At 43.8% G+C, this 13939-nt stretch overlaps 1 protein-coding gene across 8 annotated transcripts in view; it reads right to left on the reverse strand.

Moving 5' to 3' along the window:
- Srgap2 (SLIT-ROBO Rho GTPase activating protein 2) overlaps positions 1–13939 on the reverse strand; it is a 254821-nt gene that overhangs the window by 44631 nt on the left and 196251 nt on the right. For 7 of the 8 annotated variants that reach the window (XM_005005865.4, XM_063239682.1, XM_063239687.1 and 4 more), the window contains 3 exons: positions 11394–11618; positions 7902–8003; positions 6513–6710 (listed from right to left, as the gene is read on the reverse strand). In XM_005005865.4, the coding sequence (XP_005005922.2) occupies positions 6513–6710; positions 7902–8003; positions 11394–11618 (525 nt within the window). The remainder of the gene's footprint in view (positions 1–6512; positions 6711–7901; positions 8004–11393; positions 11619–13939) is intronic. The other variant, XM_063239681.1, reaches the window with a different exon arrangement.

Genomic DNA, 13939 nt, shown 5'->3' on the forward strand with positions numbered 1-13939 from the left:
CCTTCCCCTTTCCATCTGCTCCAGCTGCCAGCTCACCTGCTGTCAGTCTTCCCTGGGTAATATCCTAATCCCCAACCAATGCCTAATTATGGGCTTGGCGTAGTATTTTGAGGCTGAGGGGTGCAAAGCCTTCAGGAAACATTCATTGTTAAGAGCACAATCCTCAAAGGTCCCTCTTCCGAAGGTTATCCCAGGAGACCCAAGGGTTTTCTAATGAGGAAAATTCACCAAAAAGCTGTAAATCTCAAAACAAGACCATATACAGCCTAAATTCTGAAAGGAGATAGATGCAAATTCCTTTTTCTCACTCGTGTTTCTATTTGTGATTCCGAAAACCACTTTTTCATTCATGTTCACAGCTCACTAGTTAACTCCGCTGTCATTCCGCAAACCATTAAAATAAATAATAATCTGATAAAGAGCTATGATGGATTACCTTTTCGGAGTCCATTAAATCCTGAAGGATCAAAACTGTGTCAAGATATGACCCGCATCTCTAATACTGGTGTGCAAACAATGGCTGGGCTTTTCCACCCAGGAAGGTGGTGGATGTGAGAAGTGTGGCATGTCACTGATCACCTCCCACCCAAAGTTGGCACCCATCTGCAGGTGAGAAGCTGGGTATAAACAACCTTGCCTCTACCAGCAGAGCTGAGTGAGGAGGTTCAGTTGCTGCTAGGCAGATTCCCAAAGAACGAGTGGAGACAGCTGAAGGGAAGGGAGCCGTAAGTAGCCTTTTGATGACTTTTGGAGAGCAGGAAGCCAGGAGGTGAGCCATTTGTCTCAAAATTCTCTTCTTAGACAAGTTCCTAAAACACACCAGTGCCTCCTGCTCCAGCCTTTATAATCAACATTACCAAAACTGAGAGTTTTCACAAAAAGCAAGAAGGGAGGCAAATAAACTATCTATTAGATATTTGTGAAATTCCAGTTCTATTTTTATGGTCTCATTAATTGGCTCCTTAATAATTCCTAACTGGGATGGTCAGCAATGAGGTTCACTTACCAACATCATAATTTTTCTTTTTTAGCCCTCTGTCACTGACAAATATTTCAGTTGCAGCAAAATGAAAATAGTCAAGCTGTAACATCCTAGTCTTACTACTTATTAATGCTTCTAACTTTGGGCAAATCACTTAACCTGGGCAAATAACTTAACTTGACTTTTCCAACAACAACAACAAAAAAAAAAAAAAATCACAAGGTTATTGACAGGTCACAAGGCTGACAAACACAACTTTCAGCTCTGAGATTAGCACAAGCAGTCACTCAAAAAGTGTTCCTTATACTTGAACCAACTGCCTGCCTGCCCTGTCACTCTGAAAACATCTGTTCCCTAAACTTTGCTTTGGCTAATACATAAGCAACCCAAATCAAAGCAGAAGGGTTTAGGTTCTTTAAAAAAATAAATAAAGAGGCATAAGAACAGTTTCCAAATTTCATTTTAAAAAACCTCTTCCCTGAAAGTACACGCTTGCCATGGGGTTATGACCGCCCAGATTTTGCTTATGCACTGGGCTTGGCCTGTGTGAATCCAGGGTTGCAGCAAGGGGGTGGGGTGGGAGGAGTGACAAGGCCTCCTCAGTCCCCTGCACACAGACACACAGATGTCATTACCATGGCTACTCCCCTACCATGCAGGCACGCTGACACTTCCCCTCCTCCCTGTCAATTTTTCAAGCAAGAAACAGCTGTTAGACAGAATACATAATACAGTAAACCTTAAGTGGAGCACATCTCCTCATTTTAATGGGCAGGGCAGGGACATTCACTCATTTGTACCTGCTTAGCACACATTTGCCAAGGCCCATAGGATATTAAGATGAAGAAAGATGTCAGACTACAAATTGCAAATCTAGTATCTTGCACACACTGCCATAGTAGCGAAGATACCATCTCCTCTCCTGTTGCCTTACCCAAATCTGTCCCTAAGAATTTAGTTATTTTATCAGCCATAATCCTCATATTTCCCCATCCATACCCCATACAAGAATCCCAAGCTCCAGTGCTCTATGCGAGGAAATACTAGAAGAAACACTAGTCTAACAAGGCATTGCTAATTCTTGGCTGAACAATGAGCACTACTACCCAATGAACAAGGAATTGAATAAATAGAGATTCCTGCCACCTTCTGAACTAATAGGTAGATCATTTCTAAAACAAATTAAGTGAGAAAAGATGAGGAACAGTATGAATGGCATACTTCCATTTGCCGCATTCTATTTTGTTCTATTTCTAATGTAATTTCTCCTACTAAAGGGAACTTACTGATACATCTGTGATTGCCTGTGCATACAGTGTTGCTGGAAGGACATGAAAGGGACCAGTTTTGTGTCTGGTAGAGGAAGGAGAAGTAGGGTCAGGGATAGGACAATACTTGACTTTTTCTTGAATGTCTTTTTGAAATCTTCCCAATCTTTCATAAAAACTATTTTTAACAAGCACAACAAAAAAGGCAGGAAAAAAAAGTAGATGTTGCTGAATAATGTGCAGCAGAAGACAAACGATAGGCACAAAGTCAGGGACATCACTTATGGCAAATAAGAGGGAAAGTTGCTGAGCTGTTCCTGAGCTTGGTCCTTGAGCTCCACTGGCAGGAATGTCTAAGCTGTGGCCCCAGACAATCCCCCTTTGCTCGGAGAGGCTCAGGCAAGCCTAGAGGTCAGACATACCTTTGAAGGAAAGTCTGCAGGTAGAGAGAAGGCTTCTAGAGTCCTTGCTTTAGCTGTTGCTGAACATGTTGGCCAAGCCATACATCCTCTTTGGATATGTTTTGTTGTTAATCTTTCAGATGAAAAGGGTTGGACAGGGCCTCACAAATCAGGCTGGCCTTGAACTTGCAAAGTAGCTCCTGCTGGTCCCCAGTGTGTGACCTTCCTACCTCAGTTCCTAAGTGCTGAAATTACAGGTGTGTGCCATACAGCTTTAAAATCCCATCACTATCTCCCTTGTAAGCAACTGATCTGTATAAGGCCTGCTTCAAATTTCTAATGATATCACCAGAGCAGATTAATCTGAAGACAGTCATGAGTGATCAGAAAATTGTCCCATCAGTCCTCTTGGTCATTAGGCAAACTATTGAGAAATAAAGCCATGATAAGGGTCCTTTTCTAAACTTTCCAAATGAAAGGCGCCTCTAAGAGAGTTTTCAATAATACAAACTGCCCGCTAAGGCATGCATGCCACAGGTTCACCACCACTGAAGGGAGAAGAGAAATAGAGGGCAACACCTGTAGAAGCAAAGGAGGGCTATGTATGGTTTGGTAGGCTTTACAAGTGGGCCCCTTTAACATGGGGTCCTCTTCTTAAATGTTCAATTCACTATCCCCAAAACATGCCCTTTTATCACAAAACGGATATCTCATCCACTTCAGGCACCATTGGTGAACTCTGTAAATCTGTTACAGGACAAGCCCAGAAAAAAAGGATTCCTGTTAGCTAAGGGAATCTGCACACAATGTTGATAAGTAGCACCATGGCTACAAAAGACAGGAAATGGGTTAGAGGACATTAGTGCATTCAGATAGAAAGTGAAAGGACAGACTGGACTCCAGAGGTCACCAGCTTGAACAGGGTCATTCCTGTTTCTGTTAAAGGTTAATGCTGAAAATTAATGTCACAGATTCATTTAAGCCAAAGGTAATTCTGACAAAGACTTTCTAAAATACAGTTTTATGTCTAAAATGTCTTACGTACTTTAAAATGGAAATCTGCAGGGTAACAAGATTGGGTCATTTATACCGAAGCAGCCCAAACAGACTTAACCAAACAGTCTCTTTTTTTTTTTTTTTAAAACTTTTTGAGACTGAGTTGCACTATGCAGTTCAGGATGGTCTTGAGCTCATTTTGTAGCCCAGGTTGGTCTTGAACTCACAACGGTCCTCCTGCTTCAGCCTCCTGAGTGCTGGGACAAATAGTCCTATTATTATTATTATTATTATTTTTCCTTATGTCCTATTATTAAAAGCCTAGAGGGTATCCATTGAGCTCCTTAGATAATGAAGCAAGGGCTTACCCTCATTATAGTCAAGTTCTCTAACACGCAGCCTTCATGCGTGGTTTTTGCATGCCTTCATGCTTTTGCGCACGCCACTGGTTCCTCAAGGAACAATATTCTCCTGAGTCCTCTGTCCAGTTTGCTCATCCTTCAAAATCAAGTACAAAATCACTTGTGTGTGCTGCTTTTCTAGTGCCAGGCATGACTGCCAAGCAGGCACATGTGTGTGCATGCCTTAAAATTTCTTATATTAATTATAAAATGAATTCATTATTACTGCTTAGAAATACAGAAATAAAAGTGAAAGCTCTTCCTTTATATGTCCAATCCCATAATTCCCTTCGTCATTTTTTACTCTCAGCATCCCCAGTTTGTAACCTAGTGTCAGGGCGACAATGAACGATTAGTGACTAACTTAGTAATGATTAATGAATAATGATGATGATGGTACTTAGCCATGAAGAAGGATAAATTTGAGTCATCTGAGGTAAAAATGAATAGATCTTGAGACCATAATGCTAATAAATCACAGGTTAAATATCACGTAGCTTCTCTAACATGTGAAATCCAAAATACAAATAATTTAAAGAGCAAAACAAAAAAGAGATGATAGAGAGGTAGAATTTGTGCAGGTGAAAGGGAATCTCAGAAAGGAGAGCGAGGGAAAGTGGGGGAAAGGAAGTAAAAGATGCAATATATAAATGTATCAAATCTCCAAAATGCATGTAATTATTAGGTATCACAAACACAGACTAACACAAAGTGTAAAAATGAAAATGGAGAAAGTAAACTTTCAGTGTGTTTTTACTGACTGATCAACTGATAGACTGACTATGGGTGCTGAGGACTGAGTCCAGGGAAAGGGCACATCTGGACCATAACATTTTTATTTTCAGACAGGGTTTTGCTAAGCTGACCAGGCTGGCCTTCAGTCTATGATTCTTCTGCCTCAAGCCCCGAGTTGTTGGAATTATAGGTGAGTACCACCAATGCCTACCTAATTTTTAGCATTTATGAAAATGATGAGCCACATAATGTGTTAAATATTTTACAAAATGAATGAGCATGCCAAAATGTCATTCCATTGTTTCTTTACGTAGATTTTAGTATTTTACTCATATATTTGCTTTAAAAATATTATAATTAAATGACTCACGTAATATATAACAGGTACAACAATTTTCCATTTTTTGGTAATAAAATTATAAATATATACTTGTATATGTATTTGTATATGCACAGAAAGGAAATATACCATAATACCATTATATCCCTAGGTAGTAGGATTATGAGTGACTTCTAAGTTTTATATAATGAACATGCTTTTTTTTTTTTTTTTTTTTTTTTTTTTTTGGAGACAGTGTCTTGCTAGGTACTCCGGGCTGGCCTTGAACTCACTATGTAGCCCAAGCTGGCCTCAAACTTGCAGCAATCCTTCTGCTTCAGCTACCCAACTGCTGAGATTACAGGAGTGCATCACCATGCCTAGAACTGAGCAAAATTTCCTTATATGACAGACTTTTTGGAAGTGTTTTAGAAGAATAATACTCTTAAATCACTCTTTCAATAGTCTTCTCCAGGATTTAAAAACAGAACCTAGAGAATTCTGAACTTAACTAATTAAAAAACAGATTTAAGAGAAAATTAGCAAATCATTAGTGCTCTTAATGCAGAAAGGGCAATGTTCAAGAATTAAAATAAATTGTTCCAGTTGGAGGAAAAATTCAATTTACTGCATGCAGACTGTGCTTCTCAACTGAAAAACAAATTAATTCGTTTCATTTAGAATCAGTATGCATATTCACTGGCTATATTTCATCTCACATCTGCGAACTTAATTTTTCCTTTCTTGGTCATTTGAAGATTAGGAAATAAATTTTAGTCCAAGCAATAAATCCTACTTGGCAAGATCAAAATACTTTAATTATTAAAAAGCAGCACCAAAAACTAGCAGGAACCTTCCAAAGAACTATTAGCACCACTTTAAAAAGAAGTGCGCCCATCTGTCTAAAAGAAGACCGGAGATACATGAATAAGAAAATATGTTTTGGAATTCTCTTCAAAAAACAATGTTGTACATGAAAACTTTAAGTTTTAGGAATAACTATGAAAAGTATTTTCCCAAAAATAAAAGTTATAAAATAATGTCATTAAATTACCTAGAAGAAACAGACTTTTTAAAACAAGGTATGTGTTAGCCACGAAGTTCTGATATAGCTCCTACGAACCAAGTGATGCTTCCTCTCATGCTCTGTGGCTGAGAAAGAGGTTTTCAAATGAAAGCCTCCTTAAAAATTCCTTTGAAAGGAAAACCTCTTAGTTGTCTACTTGGGAGCAACCGTTATTAGGGAGTCCCAGTTAGACGCGTATAACTTGGAGATGTTGCCCCTTTCGATAGAGGAAGGCTGCTCAGATTCTAGGGTATTCAGTCCTTCCAGACATTTGACAAGGACTCTGAGTTCCCTTGGGGACCAGAGTGCCTGCTGAGGTTCCTTAACGGCCTCCGAGCCCTTACCGTGAAGTAAAACTGCTCGGTCTCTTGCTGGTTGGCTCTCCTCTTGGCGATGCTGGGCTTGCTCATGAAGGTTTCTGAGACAGTTGACTTGACAGATTCCATGGAATTGCTGTACTGGAAGCAGTCAGACACATCAAAATCTTCAACAGTCACAATGTCCTGGATGGTCTGCAGGGTGGCTTCCATTGTCTTCTTTACCTGCAACCACAAGAGCAAACCTAATGTGTGACAGGAAAGCTGCAAAACAGCCAGTGATGGAGAAGCCTGGAGAAGTGGGACAGAGAACGGAATGAGAAGAAGGAGGACATCATCAGAGACTCCAGCTCTGCTTCCCCCATGGAGCTAGATGAGGGCTACAACTCACACAGATTCTGCTACCACATGCAACTCTTTAGTGAGGACCTAAGATCCATTACTCCTTTTGCTATGTACTTGACTCAGCTCTTTTACTTACTCTTTACTTTTAAAATTTAGTATTAGGTCTTTAGTATACTGGAAGCGCTAAGGAAATCTGAATAAAACAAACTCAAAATAGCCGTGCTGTACAAACAGTCAGCTAAAAGCTGGGATAGGCCAGGTAGGGTGGTGCATGCCTACACAATACCAGCTACTCAGGACGCTGCAGCAGGAGGATCAAAAGTTCAAATGTGCCCTGGGCAACTTAACAAGAACCTGTCTTAAAAAGAAACAAGAACTGGGGATGTCTAGTGATAGAGCACTTGCCTAGTTCATGCAAGGAGGATAATTCTCTATCCTGCAAAAAAAGAATCCCCAGATTCTGTTTCATGACCTTCAACAAAACAACAAATTTGTTTAGCTACTGAGAAAAAAAACTAGCCCATTCCTAGTCCTTCCTGATCTTCTAGGAATAGTAAGACTGAAACACAAGGAAAGAAGCCATCTGAGCTCACCAGAAAATGGGATCATCAATCAAGTTTTCCTTTTGAACTGGTTGTTGAAAGAAAAATGTACTGGGCCCAGAAGATAGTTCCCTTTCCTCAGAGGATGGAGATGTTTGAAGTGTCAGAGCCAATGGCTTCTATTTGTTTGAAAATGCTGGAAAAAGCCAGGCATGAGGGGTAGTTTCAGACACAATACTGTCCACCCTGCTGCCAAGTGCCATTTTGATTAAAAGTGTAGAGAGGAAAAAAAGTGTATTGCAAGAGCTCAAAATAGAATACAACCTCTGGCAACACAAGAGCGACTTCCTGGAGTTCAAGGGCAGGATGTAGCAGGGGGAAAATCCAAGCCTACATTTGGCTAGGAAGTGTCTGCAGCAGCCCGGACATTCTCAGCATGCCCCTTCCACCTGCTCCCACATGAGCAGCAGCAACAAGTTCCATGGGGAAGCTCAGAGCGTAGCTCTGAGCCTGTGGGAGGGACACTCACCTCTTCATTTTCAATTTTCAGAGTGGATAAGCGAGACTGGAGCTGTTGGCATCTCTGTACCAGCTCACTCTGGACGGGCTGCTGGGCACAGAGCTGGGAAGCCTGCCAGAAGAAAGCAAGTCCAGGTTAGGAAGAGGATACAACTTTTCTTGGTGATTCCAGAGTTCTCCTCACCACTGACACAACCACTCATGTGCAGGGTGGAACACTTGCAATGGAAACAAAATCCAAAGCGGACTGAATAGCACATAGAAGTGAGGAGGAGAATCTGTTCAGAAGACCAGGTTTCCCTCTCAGGACGCATCTGTAGGCTGGTGCTTGGCAGGGGCAAGTCTACTCAGAAAGCTGGGAAGGCTGGCAGAGAGCACCTCAGGCAACTCAGCTCCAGAAACACAATGTTCTGGCACAGCGAGGATTTCCTGCCAGAGGGCCAAGCGGCCACCTCTCCAGCCCTTCCCCCCTCCCACTTTACACAGTAAAAGCAGGAGAGAAGTGGGTCAGGAGGCTAACTTGCTGCTGTTGGCAGCCAGTATGTGTTTATAAACCCAGGCCATATGTAAGAACTCCTACTCAATGAGAGAGAACCTGAAGCCAGAAACAAGATCACTGGCTTATGCTAGAGAGCCCTAGAGGGCATGGAATCGGGCAAAGCTTGGCATTTCCAATGAACTATCATTTTACCACTGATCTCCACAAGGTCTTGTGTGGGCAAGGATCCTTTGCAACCTTGCTTCCCGCAGCACTGCTGCCAATGGTTTTCCCCTCTGTGAAAAGATGGCTGGCCCACTGGCTCCTGATGGGGTGGAGCTATGGTATGAGGTCGCCCACTATCTCCAGGACTGATGAAGAGCAGGCTGGGCGAGTGGGGAAGCAGGACTTACGTGGAGGTAGCTCCTGGTGTCTTGCTACTATAGTTCTCTTAGCTGCTGTTTAAAGAGATATCTGGATAAAACCAGACTCCTTTCTCTAAGCAGGGAGTGGGATCATTCACATGCTCATAGACTATTTTCTTGTTTGAAAGACAGAACTTCTCTCCAAATGGAGGGGGCTGGGACTTGACCTTTTCCTCCACTGGCTTTTAAGCTCCCAACTGGTTTGACCTCTTCCTGGCTGGTCTAAGCCAGCTCACAGATCTGAAGGGAGCTGATTTCACTCTGGCTCTTGGATAAGGAGACACAGTGGAGAAAGCTTGGTGGCCAAAGTGGGTCAGTGCCAAGAGTGCAACTCCCTGCTGCCTGATGTTACCAGTCAGGCATCCTGAGCCCCATAAGCCTCTGGGGCACCAAGAATGAAGCCAGGGACCGTCTCCCTGCACATCTGAGAGCACCTGGCATTAGTTCATGTGACAAGGGCCCTAGAACCTGTCAGTGTAGGGCCTCAGCCAGTTTCAGAGCTTTCAGTCAGAATGTCACCCCAAATCTGACCCTAATTCAAGGACTTCCAGGCAGCTCCCTCCTGCCTCCAGTTGATGGAAAACCCATACTAATGAAGATAAACTGGTTGCAGGATCCAAGGATGAGTCGCTCTATCATCTCCTTTTATTTTCCCCTCTTATGAAGGCTAGGTGAGAATGAGGACCCTCTGCCAGGCTCAGTTACTGATCAGCTCTATCACAAAAAAGAAGCACCCTGGCAGAAGAACAAGCTATTGATTTTTAAAGTAACCCAGACCTAGCAGGGAAGAATCATAGAGCAAAAACCTGTTCCTTTAAGCAGCAGCAGAGCTGCTGAGGCACGCTTGGCAGTGATCCTATACCAGTGTGCAAGGCAATGCATTCCAGCTGTGCTCTGGAGTATGGAAATGTGGCTCTGACAGGGCGGAGAGGGGGTCCGAGTGCCCAGCATCTGGATTTCCCCTTTATGGAGACAAGCTGTTTGGCTCCAAAGGCAACTCAGTCAACACCAGAAAATGTATCACTCCACTCAGCTCGCCCACAAGTTACACTGATTTTTGGGAAGGAATCCCAGTGGCAGCTGGAGAAGGGACTTGGAAGGCAAGTTTGATGAGAAGCCACAGCAGGTGAGGAATGGGGTTTCCTGGGGGTTGGTGACACTCCTCCCCCCGACTGGAACTGCACATGCTGTGGTCTCACCTCCCCATCTGTTCAGATACTGAAATCTCCTAAGTCACAGCAATGGCAACAAACTAAAAGGGTTTAGTTTTCCCGAGGAAGAGGAGAAAAGAAGTTATCCCCATATTTTTGTTTTTAGAATAGAAATGTCCCACTCTCCATGGTGGCCTACTGATGACAGCAAATCTTCTGGTTACACTGCTACAGCTGTCACACTGGAGCAGTGCTTTTTAAAGTGTCTGGATGCTAATCCTGGGGAAACACTCACACTTTGGTCCCCACACATCCATGGCCTCCTTTGGTGACTGTGGTCTGACAGTCCTTCAGGAGAGGCCCCCCCTCCCCCCCCTCACCGTGCTATTTGGGCCACACACTTTGGACTGATCTATGACCCTGGCATAACCCAGTCGGCCAGTGGGTACCTAGCTGCAGTGGCCATCTCAGAGCTGAACATCACCCAAACAAAACACCACCCAAAAAAACCTCGTGAAACACAGCAAGACCTTCTGAGAGAGTTAAGGCTGGCAGAAAAGCCTATCTGAGAATGGAAGGAGAATAAGCAAATGTTGGCAAAGTTCCTGCTTCAACTCCAACTATGCCTGAAGGTCCACTGGGACCTTTTCTGTCATGTAAGCCTCTACGCCCCCTCCTTCTAATTTGGTAGGCGAAATGGTAACTGCAGGAACAAGACTTACTCTGATTTGGATGCACAACTACCTGAAGTGGAATCAAAATACTCAACTTTTTTTTTCTTTCAGTTCTGTTCATGCAGGCCTTTCCTGTTTTAGTTTCTAGGGGTGAAGAACCATAACAGGGCCCTCGTGCTCATGCTCCCTTGCCTGAGCAACAAGCGTGATGCCTTCTTGGGGATGGCAACTTCACCCCTGCCCTGTAGAGGTACCCATTCTGGTTTGTTCAATACCTAAGCTAAACTATCTCCTTCACCATGGTCTTCCCAAACCAGAAGAGATTCTGCTGAACTCTGCCAGATGTTAATAGATGACATCATTCCTCTGTTTAGCTCCCCCGCTCGCAGCCTCTGGGCCTGCCCCCCCTTCAGCTCTCCTTTCTTCCAGCCTCACCACTGCAGGCACCCTCCTTTCCTTTCACCATATTGAGCTGGGAGTAGTTTTTAGACATTCTAGCTGTTCCTTTTGGCGGCCCCTCCTTGTGCCTTCTTCTAACTCTTTTCCAACCTCACTCACCAGACTGTAAGCTTTCTGAGGGTTCCAGTTCTCAGCCTCCAGAGCAGGCCTGGTGGGCAGCAAGCTGCCAGTGGCTGTCTGCTGAATGAGAGAAATGTGCCTCCCCACCCAACAGGAAGTCCTCACCCCTGGAAGAACTCAGCCTCTGTATAGCGAAGCAACACACCAGAGCACTCAAGATCATTTGAGAGATCAAGAGGATGGGCAGGGCCTCACCATGTCCCCCATGTGGGGCTGGAACTCAAACTTCATTGGGGGACAGAAGACGTTGTTGTACATTTCCATGAGGCGTTGCTTGTCACTGGTGGCATCTAAGTTTTCTACTGCGTTCTCGATGGCATCCAGACCCTCATGCTTTGACTGTTCCAGATTTAACTCGGCAGACAGGAAGGTGCGCAGGGCCCGGTTCAGGCTAGCATGGTAGCCTAGGTCACAACACTGCTGTGGGAAGAAGAAGGCACATGAGCACACCAGAGCCAGTTCCAAGGCTTAAAGGAAGGGTTGGTCCCAGGGCAGACCTGACCACATTAGTACAACTGGCTACGCTGCAGGAAGAAGGCTGGCTTCTGAGATATGGGTAAGATTTCACAATGGACTCTCAGGTCAACACTTATGGAAGAGAACACTTATTACACCCATAAGGGCCTAATGGTGTGATCTAATCAAGTTCTATATGGTGCTATTCTATAAATATAAGAAAGGTTGAGAATTTTCTTCTTTTTAGGTTTATCTGTAACAACATTTATGACAAAATGCAACGATAACATCACAGCCTGCCATTCCCTAATGGTCACAGTAGCTCACCCACTATATGCCCACTATACCACGCCATTTCAGTGGCAAGGAGTCAAAAATACAGAGTGCTACAACAGTGGTTAATTTATACAAACTCTGCTCAGGTAGAAGAAGAGAGTGGAAGTTGAATCCATGGGTCACCACTCTCACCACCTCCTAGAATAGCCCTGGGCTGCAGACCAGGAAGTCTGGGCCAAAGCTCCCCTACACAAGAAGCATGAATAAAACAAAAGTTTTAAACACGTTCCTGGGGAAATTCAAATCATACAATGGATTCTGATTTTCTACAGCATATGTGAAAGAATGAAAGAAAGAAAAAGTGTAAGAAACAATTCTATTAAAACAATAAACCCAATACTGCAGGCCAAGCAAAGCGACCTGAACCTGCTCCTTTGACAGCAAAACGAACAGATTTGGCCAGGCTGGTTCTCAAGCAGAAGCTCACAGCTTTCGATTTCTGTGCCCGCCTCAGGCTGCTCATGAGAAGGGAGTGGAAGTCAGCTCAGGTAGTAGAATATGGGGTTCTCTCACCAAGACATTGTAAGATACCAGGGTTCTAAGTGAAGGCCAAATTCTGTTAAAGTAAACTTCTGAAAATCCTTGGGTTAAATGTGAACCGTAAGCCCCATTCTCAGCAATGGCATTCTGCAACCTTATGGTGATATTCCTAACCCCTCCTAAAGAACCCAGAGATCCAAATACTTTGGCCATCCATTATCTCCTTAATTGCTTAGCACTGTTTCAGTCCAGATCCTGAGAAGAAACTGCAGAGCAGAATCCACAGCTACAGTAAGGCCATCTGCCTGTCATTTCATTGCATAAGTAAGCATCAAATTAACTCTCCCTCAGCCTTCTCTTCTCATCACAATCACACTGGAAACAGCCTCTACTGGGGAAGAGAAAGCACATGACAGGCCTCCTCCTTCTAGGCATCTGACGAGAAGCTCAGAGACACAGCACCCGTTGAGCTGGGCTCTCGGTTCAGTGCCAACTGGCTCTGGCAGGTGCCTAGCTTCCGCCAAATAATGGCAGTCACAGCTTATCTACAGCCAGAGGATGGAAAGACACTAAATTCAGTTGGGAAGCAACAGCAAATAGAAACGAGATAAACATGGCTGACTGGGAGACTGCACAGGCATCCTCCTCTAGAGATACCACTGAACTAGCCAGGCTGCCCGTGAGCCGGTAAGCCTTCCTGCCTAGCCCACGGTGGACCCTAATGGTGAGCTCTATGCCTAAAGTTTGTATAGAGAGTAATGCTGCCCATTGTGTGTGAGGGAGAGCTGAGGGGAGCAGGATGCCCTAGAGGGACCTTTAGTATTTTTGGAAAGCCCTTTCCTCTCCACTCTCAGTACCTCTTTTTTAATTCATACCCTAACTTTACACCACTATGGTTTGTTTTATTGTCCTCAAATGTGGCTATTGTTATGTCCTTGATAAAAACCCTGAAACTTGCCACTCTTCCCCCACCCTCGGGGTTAAAAATCCCACCTCCCTCAGTTTGGAAGGGCAGAGAAATGGTCTATTCTAAGTATATTTAGTATAGGCCAGACAGTGTACTCAGTGTAGTATACACATTTCACATTTTTAATCCTCATAATTACCCCAGTGAAGTCAATATTCTCTTAATTTTCTAGACTAGGAAGCTGAGGTTCAGTGAAGGTAACTAATTTGAGCTAAGTCAGACAGGCAGAATCAACTGTGATGTGCGTGCAGTCGGCCCACCCAATATGATCTCCCTCTTTTGGCCTCTTTTGCTCCAAACCAATGACATACTCTATGCAGAGCAGAATGCCAAAAAAGTACAGGTCTCCAATCAACTATGTGACCATAAATAAGCTACTTAATCCCTTTCCCTCAACTAGGGATACTGGCAACTTCACAGACAGCTATGAGGCTAACAGGCAATATGTTTACACAGATCTGACACTGCACAGACATTTAACAAAGACCAATCGTCACCTCCA

Source organism: Cavia porcellus, unplaced genomic scaffold (assembly GCF_034190915.1).
Source record: "Cavia porcellus strain 051 isolate PalLab524CR breed Dunkin Hartley unplaced genomic scaffold, mCavPor4.1 scaffold_29, whole genome shotgun sequence".
NCBI classification, from domain to species: Eukaryota; Metazoa; Chordata; class Mammalia; order Rodentia; family Caviidae; genus Cavia; species Cavia porcellus.